The sequence below is a fragment of the Lepisosteus platostomus genome, chromosome 9 (genome assembly GCF_059453375.1).
Source record: "Lepisosteus platostomus isolate fLepPlt1 chromosome 9, fLepPlt1.hap1, whole genome shotgun sequence".
In the NCBI taxonomy this organism is placed as follows: domain Eukaryota; kingdom Metazoa; phylum Chordata; class Actinopteri; order Semionotiformes; family Lepisosteidae; genus Lepisosteus; species Lepisosteus platostomus.
The window spans coordinates 54,724,692-54,737,934 of NC_142619.1; the positions used below are offsets into that span (position 1 = coordinate 54,724,692).

Genomic DNA, 13,243 nt, shown 5'->3' on the forward strand with positions numbered 1-13,243 from the left:
ACAGTAGGAGCACTAACCTCATGTTAGTATACAGTATGTTGCCATCAGACCTGTTCATTGGGGTTTCAACTGTTTGCAGTACAACCAACTTCCTTCAGAATTCATGTCTGTAGATACATTCATGACAAACACTGGGACGAGACAGATCTCTGCACTGGAAGCACAAATCTGCATTGATGGTTCTACTAGTCTTAAAAATTGTAGGAAACAAGATCATTATTTTCAAAGTTACCACAGGCTAACTGTAATTATACAACTAAGCAAAGTTCCTGATTGCACACATACATATCAGCAGAAAGCTAGAATGCTGATGTATAAAAGCCATTAATTTGGGATTCATGACTTTCATTTTCATTTCAGAATAATGGAGATCCTTCTACGTGTTTAATACTGATACTTCAATACAGCAACTCCTAAACTAATTTATCTGTGCTGTTCAGACCAAAACCTCCTATTTTCATACACTGGATCTGTACTTTTGATTATTTGGTCTACAGTGGATAGAACATGAAACTGAATTAAAAGAGGATCAAATTAAATTCTTGAAAAATAGAACAAACTATTTTCAACTATTTCAACTATTTTCAAACAGTATAAACTATTTTCAAGGGGGTCTAATTTTTTTAACCTATGGATAACAACAAATGTCAAGACTTAACATTGTGTCATACTTCAAACGCATTAGATCATGGATTATTGGATTAATCAGTGTCTGATAATCCAGTTACCAATTTCTTCCGGAGATCACATCTAGTCTGGTGAGTGGCATAGAATTTGGCAATTGCTAATGAAAACACTCTAAACAGTCCTGGTTTAACACATCCTGTACCAGGAATGGTTACTGGATTAACACAATTTTTGCCAGGAGTAGGTATTAACATGGCCCCCACCAGGAATAGATTCCAGATTCCTGTGGTTCTTGCAAGAAATAGGAGGATTTCAGTATAAACAGTTAAACAGTCTTGTGTTCACCTAATTCTTGTTATTAGCAGGACTATCAGACCTGCCAGCAGCACCTTGACATTATCCACTGATGAGAGTAGCTGTCAATCTGTGAAACTGTAAAGATTAAGGCATTGTCCTTATGTATAATAGTTTATTTTTAAGTATGGTCTCTCTTCAGAGAACGAGTGGTCAGCCTCGTCTCTTTCTAAGGATTAATTATGCTAATAACGTCAGTTATTGACAAAATCACTGTGAATGCTAATTAAAACTCCAGTTGAAGCATAAATAACAGCCTCCTGTTAATACCCACTATAGCCATGATTTCAGTGACATGTCTAGTGCTTGTAAAAGCTCATTAGAAAATGGATGATCACGCCTCTCGGAGTGCCTTACTGTCACAGCAAGGAGGTGCTATCAGGAACTATGTGACAGACTCAGCTCTGCTCTACTGAGATTTCACCAGGCTGCCCTTGGGCTCAGAGCCAGATAACACTGCTCCCTAGACAGCAGTGAACTCAGCTCTGCCAGAAGACCAGGTCTCCTGCTGCAGCAGGATTCTGCACTGTCTATGTCTCAAGGGGGAAACATCACAGTCTAGAACAGGCTCTTGTACACTGAGCCTTGTGACAACTACACACTCCTCCAAAAGATAGCATTATAACAGCCGGCATACAATATCATGTTGACCTTTGACACCAGCCACACAACAGCAATTCATCATTTTGATTCTAAATGTTATAGAAATTCCTCTGTTTCGAATGGATTTTACTCTCTTACTCAGCTCAGCTGGTCCGCCATGATAAATAATCGACACATTGTCAGAAGCAGCTGCTGAATACTTATTGGCCTGTATGAACATTTTCTCTGCACTTCCAGGAAAGTGCATGGAGAATACAAGTCAATGACCTGTCGCCTCTGGAACAGCTGTCTCGGGAAGAGGATAGATGGTGCTTCTCCTTCTCCTTCCCTTCCCTTTTCCACCTCCAGCTGTGCTGCGCAGGAGAAAAGGCGCCACGCAGATCCGAGCCACTGAGGGCTGTACCTAAAGCAAACGACCATATTCCTGGTGTGCTCTTCTGACAGCCTTTCTCACTTCATGTATAGATTGCAATGGGAAAAGCCAAGAACACATTTGATCACCTGCACATGCAAATTTCATTACTATACCTGGCACTAATAATGCAACTGCAAAGATTTTGCAGATACTCTTGCGGCTCCTAGCAACATAATTATACAGTATATATATTTTTTAAACCAAAGCACAGAGTGCTGATACACTTGCGTGTTAATAAAAACTGCCTGGAGCACATGGAGTGCAGAAACAAATGAAAGACAACTCGCACTGCTCTCCTCAAAAAAAGCCAGCACCAACATGTCAAATATCGTTGACCGCCAACTGCATGAGCACGATTACTTTTGGAGATGTGATTTCTTCACGTCAAATATAAGTAAAACCATACTGAAAGTGAAACGTCAAGATCAATGCTAATTAACGACCTGTTCGTTAACGCCAGTGTCATGATTTGGAAATCCGACTTTCATGTTCTCCAGCACTACTGTCACCACAGCAGTAGTTTAAGACAGCTGCTACATCTTGTCAAACATTTTAACATGGAAGAAGAAATAATAATTAGGATGTTAATAAGGAAGAAGAGACACACAGATTTCCTGAAATGAACGTTAGATTGTGAACAAGCCAGAGACTGGGATAAACAGATTAGATTCTCTCCTATTCACCTCAAGCAGGTATGAACAGATTTTTGTCCCAGATAGTGATATACAATAAGTAATTCCTTTTCTATTTTTTTTAACTTGCTAATTTGAAGTGACAGTACTATTGTACTTCCTAATTTTTAAGTCATTTTTCTCATTTTCAGCCGTTGTTTTTCAAAATGGCATATGATTGTATTTTTTTTAGAACTTCCTTTTACATCTACACCCTTTTTCATATAAATCTACATCTATATCAGACCCTGGTCACCGAGTGTCAGATGAGCAGATCCCTCTACAGCTACAGCTGGCCAAACATGTTAATAAGGAAGAAGGTTTCCTTAAATGAACATTAGATTGCGGATGCAAATAGACTCGTACTTTCCTTTTCACCTCAAGCACGCATGAGAAGTTTTATGTCACAGAGTGTCAGATAAGGAATTCCTCTTCTAAAATGATTTTAACCTGATATTTTGGAATGACTGCATTGTGGAACGCCAACATTATTTCAGCACTTTCCTAATGTACAGCAAAATGGTGTACGATTGCATTGGGTTTTTCAGATAAATAATCTCCATATGATTTTGTTTTCGCCATCAGTGAGGAGTCAAAATGAGCCAACGTACGACCTCAGGGTTTTCTGAAGCCAGTTTAGTTTCGTCTTAAAGCTGCCAAGATGTCTATTCCAGGAGTTACAGCCTTCCCCAACAGAGCTGCAAGCAAGCACTTCCATCTCATGCAGAAAGAAAACAAATCAGATGAAGATGTTCATCTTGATTAAACAGTCTCCTTGGTCTTCAGTCCCTACCATGAGGTCCAGATACTTCTGCTTGCTGCTGACACCGGTACCCCTCAAGTACTGAGCTTCCCTTCATAATGCCTTCATATTCCACAGAAGTGTCTCACATGAATGCTTGAATTTTGTGCAGCATGCTACGTTAACAGCCTATTGCAGTAAATGCACTATACAACTGTAGAAGTAAAATAAAAACACGTGCCAAGATGCCTTCTCGTAGAGGGCACCTGTACATTACCCTCCGCTCTCTCCCTGCCCTGCCCTTACCTTCTCGCTCATGAGGTCCCAGTGGCGCTGCTTGATGCCCGGGGCACAGAGGGCACTGATGAGGGGCAGGTGCGTCCGGAACTTGTCCAGCCTGGTCTTGATGGAGGTGGCAGCTTTCAGGGGACCGTGGAGCTCTGGGGGGTGCAGCTCCTTCGTCAGCCGGTAGCTGGTCCGCCACAGCTCCTGCACCTGAGACCAGGAGACATATGGGACATGAGACACTCCTACAGAGCTACATGGCCGATAAACCAGTCCTTCGGGCAGCCACTCAATCACTCACTGCATCAATCAAGGGGCGAAATTTAGGCTCCATATAGCGCCTTTCTGGTGCTTTACAGTCAGTTTATAACACTAAAGTGGAGGCAGAGCTTGATGCTTTTCATTCCATCTCTTTGCAGGCCTCCAATTCCATCGGCACCTGATTTAATTAATCAGCTTTAGATTGCTTCACCGATACAGCTGCTTCTATAATTATCCATTCATTGGAAGACGCAGATTTGCTGTGGAATGGAACAGACTTGCTAGGATTGCTTAAAGCTGTAGCAGAGGACAGTTAGGGCACAGCACATGACTAAAGTACACGTCCTCAAATTAAAATTCCTTCAAATCAAGCTAAATTCCTACTGGTATTGAGACCCACTGACAAAGGCCTCAATTATACACTTAAAATTCCAAAGCTTTACCACGGAGATTCTAGAATGTCTGGGAACAACTAAGGAAGGTCTCCAGACGCTCAGGAACAGAGGGTCAGAGGTGTGAGTCTCAAGGACAATGGCACAGTAGCAGCAGGATAAGTGGGAGCTAAAAGAAGCAGACAAAGCACACGCACCACTCCTACAAAGCCACTGGCCTTCTCCACAGCTCAGTCTGCAGGCTCATTCTGCTTCTCATAATAAACTAATATAGGGACTAATATAAGATGGTATTGATCCCTCTGCTGAGTCGGGTCTGTAATGTGTTAATCAACACCGCACCCTTCACTGAGGTGGGGTGGAGGAGGTTGTTGCTACGGCAATCCGATGATTATTTTCCTGTTTTGCTCACAGTGCTCTACAGTAAATGCAGCAGAACAGAGCAGCAAAGAGACATATAGAGTGGCTCGCAAAATACTCACGCCCTTCCACTGCTCACCCATTGTGTTGATCTATAAATGACGCACACATTTTTCAAAAGGAATAGTTTGAATCAAAACGCGAAGGCTCAAACTGAACACTTTTGAGGGTGAAAGAAGAGAAATGCCAACAAAAACTGCGGAGTGGAAATCCCAAACTAAAATATGGCCATTTGAAAAGCATTCACCTCCTTTGCCGGGGCTAAGCTAGACTAGTTCAGGCGCATAAAATGACATGAGAAGTCAAACAGTTAGTTGAATGGAATCTGTCCAGAAATGTCTATACAGTTTTGGGACATCATTAAAAAGGGGTGGAATACTTTGGTGCTGTAGGTGACATGTGACGTGTCATTTAAAAATGTGGACGTCTTTCAATATTATTCCATTATTTCGATGTATATCGGGATACTCTGTCACTGCAGCTTGTTGCAGAACATACAGTATAGGCGTAGCTAATTTCGAGGAATGTACTGTATATCACACATCATCAAAACTAACCAAGTTGCAGGGCTCTGTTTTTCGCACCTCATTCCAAGCCCAGCTGAGACTTGGCAGCAAGTAAGCTGGCCTGCGTCGGACTCAGACCCTGCGATCGCCTGGTGCAACGTTTACAGACTCAGCCTGATGAACATGCACGCTCCCTACGCTGTGCTCAATGTCACACAAGGACACACAGCCTCTTCGGTTAAATTCCCCATTCAATAGCAATTTTCATATTCAAACAAATAATAAACCGGGAGCTCCGTCTTAATTTATTGCCTCTGGGCTGCCCTTTCTGGATCCTGATCCTCCTCTGTGTCCCTGCAGCGTGCTGGGAAGAGGCTGCCCTCGTGCCTGGAGACTTCATTCTGCTGATGTGCCGGTGCTTCCGTGCTCCTTTTTCCACAACGCAGCTCATTAATACAAACAATAGTAACTGAGCTCCACAAATTATCCGGGACAGGCTGCAAGCCCCCCCAGTCTCGGAGGAGAAGGAAAAATGAGCCACGGAGCTGTGGCAGCTCTCCGGGTGTCGCAGGAGACAGAAAACAACGTGCTCAGCTGCGTAGGGAATGTAACACAACACTCTGCTGCTCAGCAATCAGGGACACCTCCAGGTTTTCTACAGCACCCCTGCAGCTGTAGTTTGAATACCAGTCTCCTGCCTGAGCGTCTGCATCAGGCCCTGCATTACAGGCAAAGCTAAGCTACTGGGTAGTACCTTGGTTGTTTTGCCCACACACTGTCTCTGTGCTCATTTACTGTACACACAGCAGGGCTTTGCATACTACCAGAATGAAGTGAATGAACATGTCTAGGCTTTGGCCAAAGACAGGACGAGCACAGTTTCTCTTTGCAATGGCACACACAATACAGGGATCTGTATGAGGACCTTTCCGCTCCCTAACGCATATCAATGATATACTGTAGATTCTAGCAGAGTGAGAAAACGAGTCAAGTTCGCAGATAATTCCCAATTTATCCTAACATTTCTATTTAGAATTTGGGACCTTGCTAACACCTGGCAGATACAACGCAGACTGAGAGTTACATGCAGAAAAATAACCATAACTACAAAATCGGAAATGAGTTGAGTTTAAGCTTAAAGTGAAATTTTTAAGAAAGGCTCGGGTGTTGATGTTGATATTTTCATTCTCCATCGTAGAAAGGATCTCATTTATAATACCGTGTACAGTTCTGGTCAACATGTTACATAAATGATATTGCCGTACTGGAATCATTCCAGTCTCATTCATGCTCCACACTTATTGTTCTACACTTGCAGGCTGGAGGAGCTGTAGCATTTCAGTCTTGAACCTGACGCAAGCATTCAAGATTCTCAAAGGGTCTGACAAAGCTCATCCAGAGGACTCATTCAGAAGGAACTATGAAACATGAACCAGGGTATGTCAAAGTAAACTATATGGAAGTGCATTGAAAGCTGAGAATAGGAGGCATTTCTTTACCCAGTGGGTTGTGGGAGTGTGGAACAAGCTACCCAGCCATGTTTGAGAAGCTGTTACCCTGGGTTCTTTCAAGAAACAACTACTGTACATGAGATTCTTGGATCAGTTAACGACGGTCTACCAAACAGGCAAGATGGGCTGAATGGCTTCCTCTCGTTTGTCACTCTTCTCATGTTCTTACATCCGTTTTACTTCAAACATTTCTTTATTATTCATTGGTTTTTCTCTGGTCTCCTTTAGAGGAGTCACGGTGTAATAAAAAAAATTCTGCAAAATAAATCCTCTCAGTTTTCCCAGACTGTTTCCAGAGTTTATTTAGGCAATCAAATGCATTTTCCACTGCATTCATGCAAACCGTTCTCATCTTGATGAGAAAAGGCAAGAGAAGTAAAAGACTTCTCTCACAGGAACAAAACCCCACGTCTGAATCATGTACAGTATCGCAAGTCATGATTACAGTGTGACGAGTTAATAAAAGAAAACAGGGAGGGCACAGTAGATCACATTATTACCCAGCTTTTGCCACTAGAGATCAGCAAACCAAATGAAATGTTTAAACATCCCATATTCTGATGACAGCAAGTTGTCTGGCATTTTACATTTTCACCATTTACTGCATTACCGTCCGACTGTGAAAGAAAACTGGGTGCAATATATTCCAAAGAGCAGTGGTGAATTTTCAGGCAGACCTGCTTTAAACCCTTGAGCTGTAAAGTGCAGAGCTGTCTCCCTCCTGCAGTCTCCCTGTGACCCAGACAAGGAGCAAGTAAAACCATCTTTTTAACTCTGGAGAAGGCCAAAGTCGGAAACTTCGCTCTCCTGGTGCCTCACCTGCTCCTGCACCTCCTGCGCGTTGAGGAGGGCCAGGGGAGTGGACAGCCAGCGCTGGTACTGTGTGGTGAAGCTCAGTGCTGCCCCCCAGAGGCGCTCGTAGGGCTCCTTGGCCCGCTGCAGCTCGGCGATCTCAGGGTAGGGGCTGAGAGAGCCCGTCTCCAGCAGCCCCTCCTCCTGGTTAATCCCCTCCTTCTGAGAGAGAGAGAGAGGGGACACACTTAGTCTGCTGGAGGCTACAAAACTCTGTACTGAATTCACAAGACCTTGAATGATATGGGTTTCACCACAAAATATCCAAAAGTTCCTTTGCCAGGCTGCTCTAAAGGGTCCCCTCAAGTCACTCAAGAACAATGTTCTGAGTCTTCCTAATGCCATTTAGCTTGGTATTCCATTAAACTGCATGACCTCAGGTCATCAGGTCATCATTGCTCGCATCAGACTGATCGTCAGCTCTTTAAAAAAAAACGCACGCTTTAAGGAATTAAGATTGTCGTTAATTTACGTTGTACCAGGTATAATTCCTGTGTTAAACAGTAAAATACTCTCATGCTTTGATCCTTCATGTAATATAGTGTTCTGGCAATATTTTAGATATGATTATATCTAATAGGACTTTATAACGTTGCTCCATTTTCCACGACTATTCTAGGCGAAAATATTTTCCTAGAACATATGCGAACCCTGCTGATGAAATAAATGATGCATTGACTGCTGAATGATAACACAACCTTCCCTAATAAGCTGGAGCAGTTCTAGATATTCTATACTTGATGGAAGAGATAACAAAGCAGCCTGGAATGGAGTCACCTTTCTTTTCAGGCATCGCACACTTTGTATTTTTCAAAGGGTGGGGAGGCTCTCCGTATTCCGTTTTTTTTAAAAGCCAGCTCCTAGAGGTTTATCCTTGCTTAACCTTGGGATGGGGTTACCAGACTGGGAAAAACGTCTGCGAACAAATGTCTTTTAACTCTTATTAAAATGGAAAGAAAATGGATGTATTCAATGCTCTGCTCTCATCTTGGTCTCGGATCTAAGCACAGATACGTCAGTGTCAGTGCGCTGTTTCCTGAAGCCAGTGCTGGACCGGCCTGGAACAGTCTCTTTCCCTTTCTGTAAGGACTGGTGAGATTGCTGCCAGCCCGGACAGATCCATGCCTGAGTCATACCCTGCTGTGAAAATTGTCTTTAAGATCTAGGCTCTGCTCCTGTCTTGCACAGATGCTGTCAGAGAGCTGACCAGGGGCAAAGGTTGGCGAACAGGCAGACAATCTTACTCACAAAGGGAATGAATCTCATTCATTACAGTACATCCCGTAGTTAAGTAACACAGGGAGACACGGAAGGAAGGCAAGCTTAAGTGAAATCTTAACTCATGGAAACATTTACAGTATGGGAATCTCATAAAACTACAAACTGGGATCAAATGAGTTTATGGGATCAAATGGGCATTTGTAATATTGTTTGAGATTTTTTTTAAAATATGGTTTAGTTTCAGTAATTAGTTTTAGTGTTCTTAACTGGGAAGCAGTTATGTCCCATTAACCCCCAAACCATGGACCTCTAGGTATTGGTAACCACACAAGCATGATGGGCCAGATGGCTTATCTGCATATTTTTACTTTGTTATGTTCTTCTCAGTGGTTTTAAGTGCTTTTAAACAAAGGTTTTGTGAGACAGTGGGACTTTTAATGTGCCATGACGTGGAATGGCAATGGACCTGACAAACCCCCAAGCAGAGTGAAACCAAACCTGTGCTTGTGGCACGGTTGATCATGCGCCATTTAAAAAGACCTTGACTGGGAAACTTTCTCACTTCCATATATTCTAATCCAAGGGCTTCTCCATTGAATTGCAAGACCCTGAACTGCTCTTTGTATATTATTCAGACCATGCAGCTGAAGATCACTTAAAGAAAGTAAGGGCTGGTTGAAAGGAGATTTGGGATGGGTGGAATGGACTTCCAATTGCCTATCCTTTTGTAACCAGGGATTCTTGGAATCTGAGAAGCTGACTCGCCTTCCTAATGGGTTAGACCTGCTGTTTAGCCCTGCAAAAGCTGGTGTGTCCATCTAGTTCTGACTTCCCTTGTGCATCAGCCTCTTCTAGGGAGACCCAAATGGTGAGGCTGAATATTGCCATTACTAATGAGTTGATATAAACAAGGGTTTATTTGATTTTAATAGGATTCAGAATCCTATTAAAAGCCATTTCTGCTGTGTGACATCACAGGTGCAATGCTGGTTTGGCGTGCCCTGACCTCCTGAATGAAGCCCTGAATTGTCCAGCTGATGTCTTGTAATTGTTCCACGTAGCGTTGAGCCTCAGCCATCCTCTCTTTCCGCTGGAACCCCTTGATAAGAGCGGCAATCTCCGACAGACGGCCTGCCAGCGCCCCCTGCCTTGCCCGCAGTCTCTGCACAGCCTGGTCCCGCTGACGTTGCAACTGCACTTCACTGGAGAGAGAGAGAGAGAGAGAGAGAGAGAGAGAGAGAGAGAGAGAGAAAGAGAGAGAGAGAGAACCCCCTCAGCCAGCTGGTATTGAAGCCCCCGGTTTGGAGCCACACCAACCAGACTCAAGGCAGCACTACATCCATACCACCAATCAGAGTCAACCAAATCACAGAACAAGCCAAACAATATGAACTCACTCACTCTGACACAAAAACTGGAAATGCTACTGTACGATACTGAAACAGATCCTGATGAAGTCAGTTGCTACAGCCTGGGCATAGAAACCTGGGTGACACAGTCTGACCTGGCTACCCAGACAGAACGGACTGCGCACCCACTGCAGGAAAGAGTGGAGACAGAGATTAGAATTTGACAAGTATTCATCCCTTAAAATAGTGACCTAAAACCTAGGAATTCCAAACCTGCTAGAATCACAGCAGTTATCATTTCAACCAGGGACTCAACAGAGCTGTAAGCTTAGTATCTGGCTGATCTCCTACCACATCCTGAGAAACAGATTGAACCTCTCAAACAACAACAACAACAACAACAACAACAACAACAACAACAACAACAACAACAACAACAACAACAACAACAACATTATCAGATCTAGAAACAATGGATAGAAGACGAGGTGGTCTGAGAAGCAAAGGACAAAGGGGACCTTCTGGAGAATTGCTCTAGTTAGTTCAACATCCAGAAAGACAGCATAAGAGACTAAACACAGAGAAAAGGAGAGAAGGAAGAGCAAAAGGACAAACAGGCAGAGAATATGGAGAAAAAGCATGACAGGTGCAAGGACTTTGTTCTAATCAATCTTAAAGACCAGATTCTAGAGGCAGTATGTATTTGAGCCTTATTTAAAAGAGCTTGCCACTCTGTTATTTTTGGAAACTCTAATTTCCTCTATAAGGAATCTCTGGGCTAAAGACGTTCTCTCCTGGATATTGACGCATTTTTAGAATAGGGTGACAGATTCACATTAGTTTTGGAGCAACTGGAATTTTCATAGGAAGATGAGATTCATCGCTGGGTTGTATTCTGTTTTATTTAGGATGTGGATTTAACTTTTTTTGAGGTGTTATATGAGATTTCTGAATACTAAGTTAGCAGTCTGAGTTTTTCTGGGTGGTCAGACATAGGCCTCTGAGACGTCTTGTCTGTAAATTGGATATTTTGAATGTTTCATTGTGAGTTGTGTAGTTTGTGTTATTTTTAATAAATATTTGTTCATCTCAGTTGGCCCCTGATTTATTATTCCTTTACCAGTGGTGTGCTCATGCCAGATAATAATGAACTCTGGTGCCTCAATTATACCAAGCACTCAGGGTGATTGTTACTGCTTTGGCCACACTGTAATTCCTTGGTCATGCCAATAAAGCTCTTTGAATTGGAGTGTGAATTTGGGAGAAGGAGAGAAGGATCAGGCGAGCGGGTGAGAGAGGGTATCGCAGAACGACAGGATAGAGAGCGAAAGAGACTGACAGAGAAAAAGGGGACAGAGAGAGACAGTGACTCTGAAAGGAGGAGAGAGGTTGAGTGTGTCTGAGAGAAAAAAGAGCGAAAGACAAGGGCAGCAATCAATGGAGGAAGGTTTCCTTCTTATCTAACTGCGAGCGCTAGCTACCAGTTTACAAAAATAACATATGTGGAATCAGACTATTCCAGCCTCCAAACCTGGTGCTCCTTCTGTACTTCATTTATTGTTCATTACAGAAGCACCGCCTCAGACTCAAGACAATGCAAATTGTCACTGAAGTTAGAAAGACAAACAGGTGCATCAATTAACACACTGGCATTGTTCAACCTATTTATCCTGCGGTTTTCACAGTGGCCTTGCAATCAGTTCGGCCTTCTCCAGGGACCCACCTGCCTCACAATACCTGCTAATACCTGAGGCAGCATTGTGGAGTAGCGGTAAGGGCTCTAGACTCTTGTTTCAACTGGAAGGTCTGAGCGGGGAAACTGAGGTACTTCACCTCTAGTAAACCAGAGCGGTGTAAACTGGGTTACAAATGTAGGATTTCTCAGGATAGAAGCCCAATAAAAACAACTGATAATACCCCGGCCATTTTGCTGTCAGCTAGCTCGTTTCTAACTAGAACTGAATTTTTCTTGAAAGTCGTGCCAAGTCTCCGACCATGCATTTTTTGGGAAGGGGGTGGGAGGGTTAATTGACTTGGACTGAGAACAGAGCCCCGGAGAGACTGATCCTTCTCTAACCGGCATTCAAATTGGCAGGAACCGTCTTAGCGCAGTCTGTTAATTCCTGCAGGGTTAATCGCAGCAACAAAGGCCAAATCGCCTCTTAATCCCTGGGTAAGAAAAGAAAAATAGCCAGCGTGCCTGTAATAGCTAGGGGGGGATTTACTACATCCACCGCTTCCCATGCAAGACAAAGAGAACCCGTCAAGAGGTCTCTCCACGCCTGGGTTATCTCCTCGCCCTCTGCACAGGCACAGCCGCCATTAACATTTCTGCTCATCAAATGAAATAAAACAAAATCAAATCTAGAAAGAGAAGCCGGCAATAATACTGTTCCTGGGGAAACCAAGGCTGCAGTTTATTGTCCGCCCCCAGCTCAGCCCCTGCCTTGCCCGGTTATTGCTAATCCCTCTACAGAAGTGCACACTTGTCATTCAGGCACTGCATTAATGGCCTGGCTTGATCCCCTCGCACAATCCCGCCGGCTTCCGCTTGTGCACAAAGGCTCAATTAAACGAGACAAAGCCGAGGAGGGGTTCCCGTTAAAACAACGATGCAGCGTTCCGCTTCCTTAAACTCTCAGCCGTCCGCCTCTCGCTAGCGGAGGCAGGGAGAAAGTGTAGTAGGGGCCAGGACTGGCTTCTCGCCCCCTCGGAGCAGACCAGACAGGTTATAAAAGTGAGTTGGACTAGGAGAGACAGGTTTAAAGGAAAGGCGGACTGGGAGAGACAGACAGGTTTAAAGGAGAGGCGGACTGGGAGAGACAGAGAGGTTTAAAGGAGAGATGGACTGGGAGAGAGAGACAGGTTTAAAAAGTGAGGTGGGCTGGGAGAGACAGACAGGTTTAAAAAGTGAGGTGGGCTGGGAGAGACAGGTTTAAAGGAGAGGTAGACTGGGAGAGACTCAGGTTTAAAAGATGAGGTGGACTTGGCGAACGAAGGGCTGTGGAAGTATGAGGCTTGTTGAAGTATTCAA

General features: G+C 43.7%; 1 protein-coding gene across 5 annotated transcripts in view; it reads right to left on the bottom strand.

The window, feature by feature from the left end:
* Positions 1-13,243, bottom strand: part of LOC148655268 (dynein axonemal heavy chain 3-like) — a 237,770-nt gene that overhangs the window by 87,461 nt on the left and 137,066 nt on the right. For all 5 annotated transcript variants that reach the window (XM_088645659.1, XM_088645658.1, XM_088645657.1 and 2 more), the window contains 3 exons: positions 9,867-10,062; positions 7,607-7,801; positions 3,719-3,907 (listed from right to left, as the gene is read on the bottom strand). In XM_088645659.1, the coding sequence (XP_088501785.1) occupies positions 3,719-3,907; positions 7,607-7,801; positions 9,867-10,062 (580 nt within the window). The remainder of the gene's footprint in view (positions 1-3,718; positions 3,908-7,606; positions 7,802-9,866; positions 10,063-13,243) is intronic.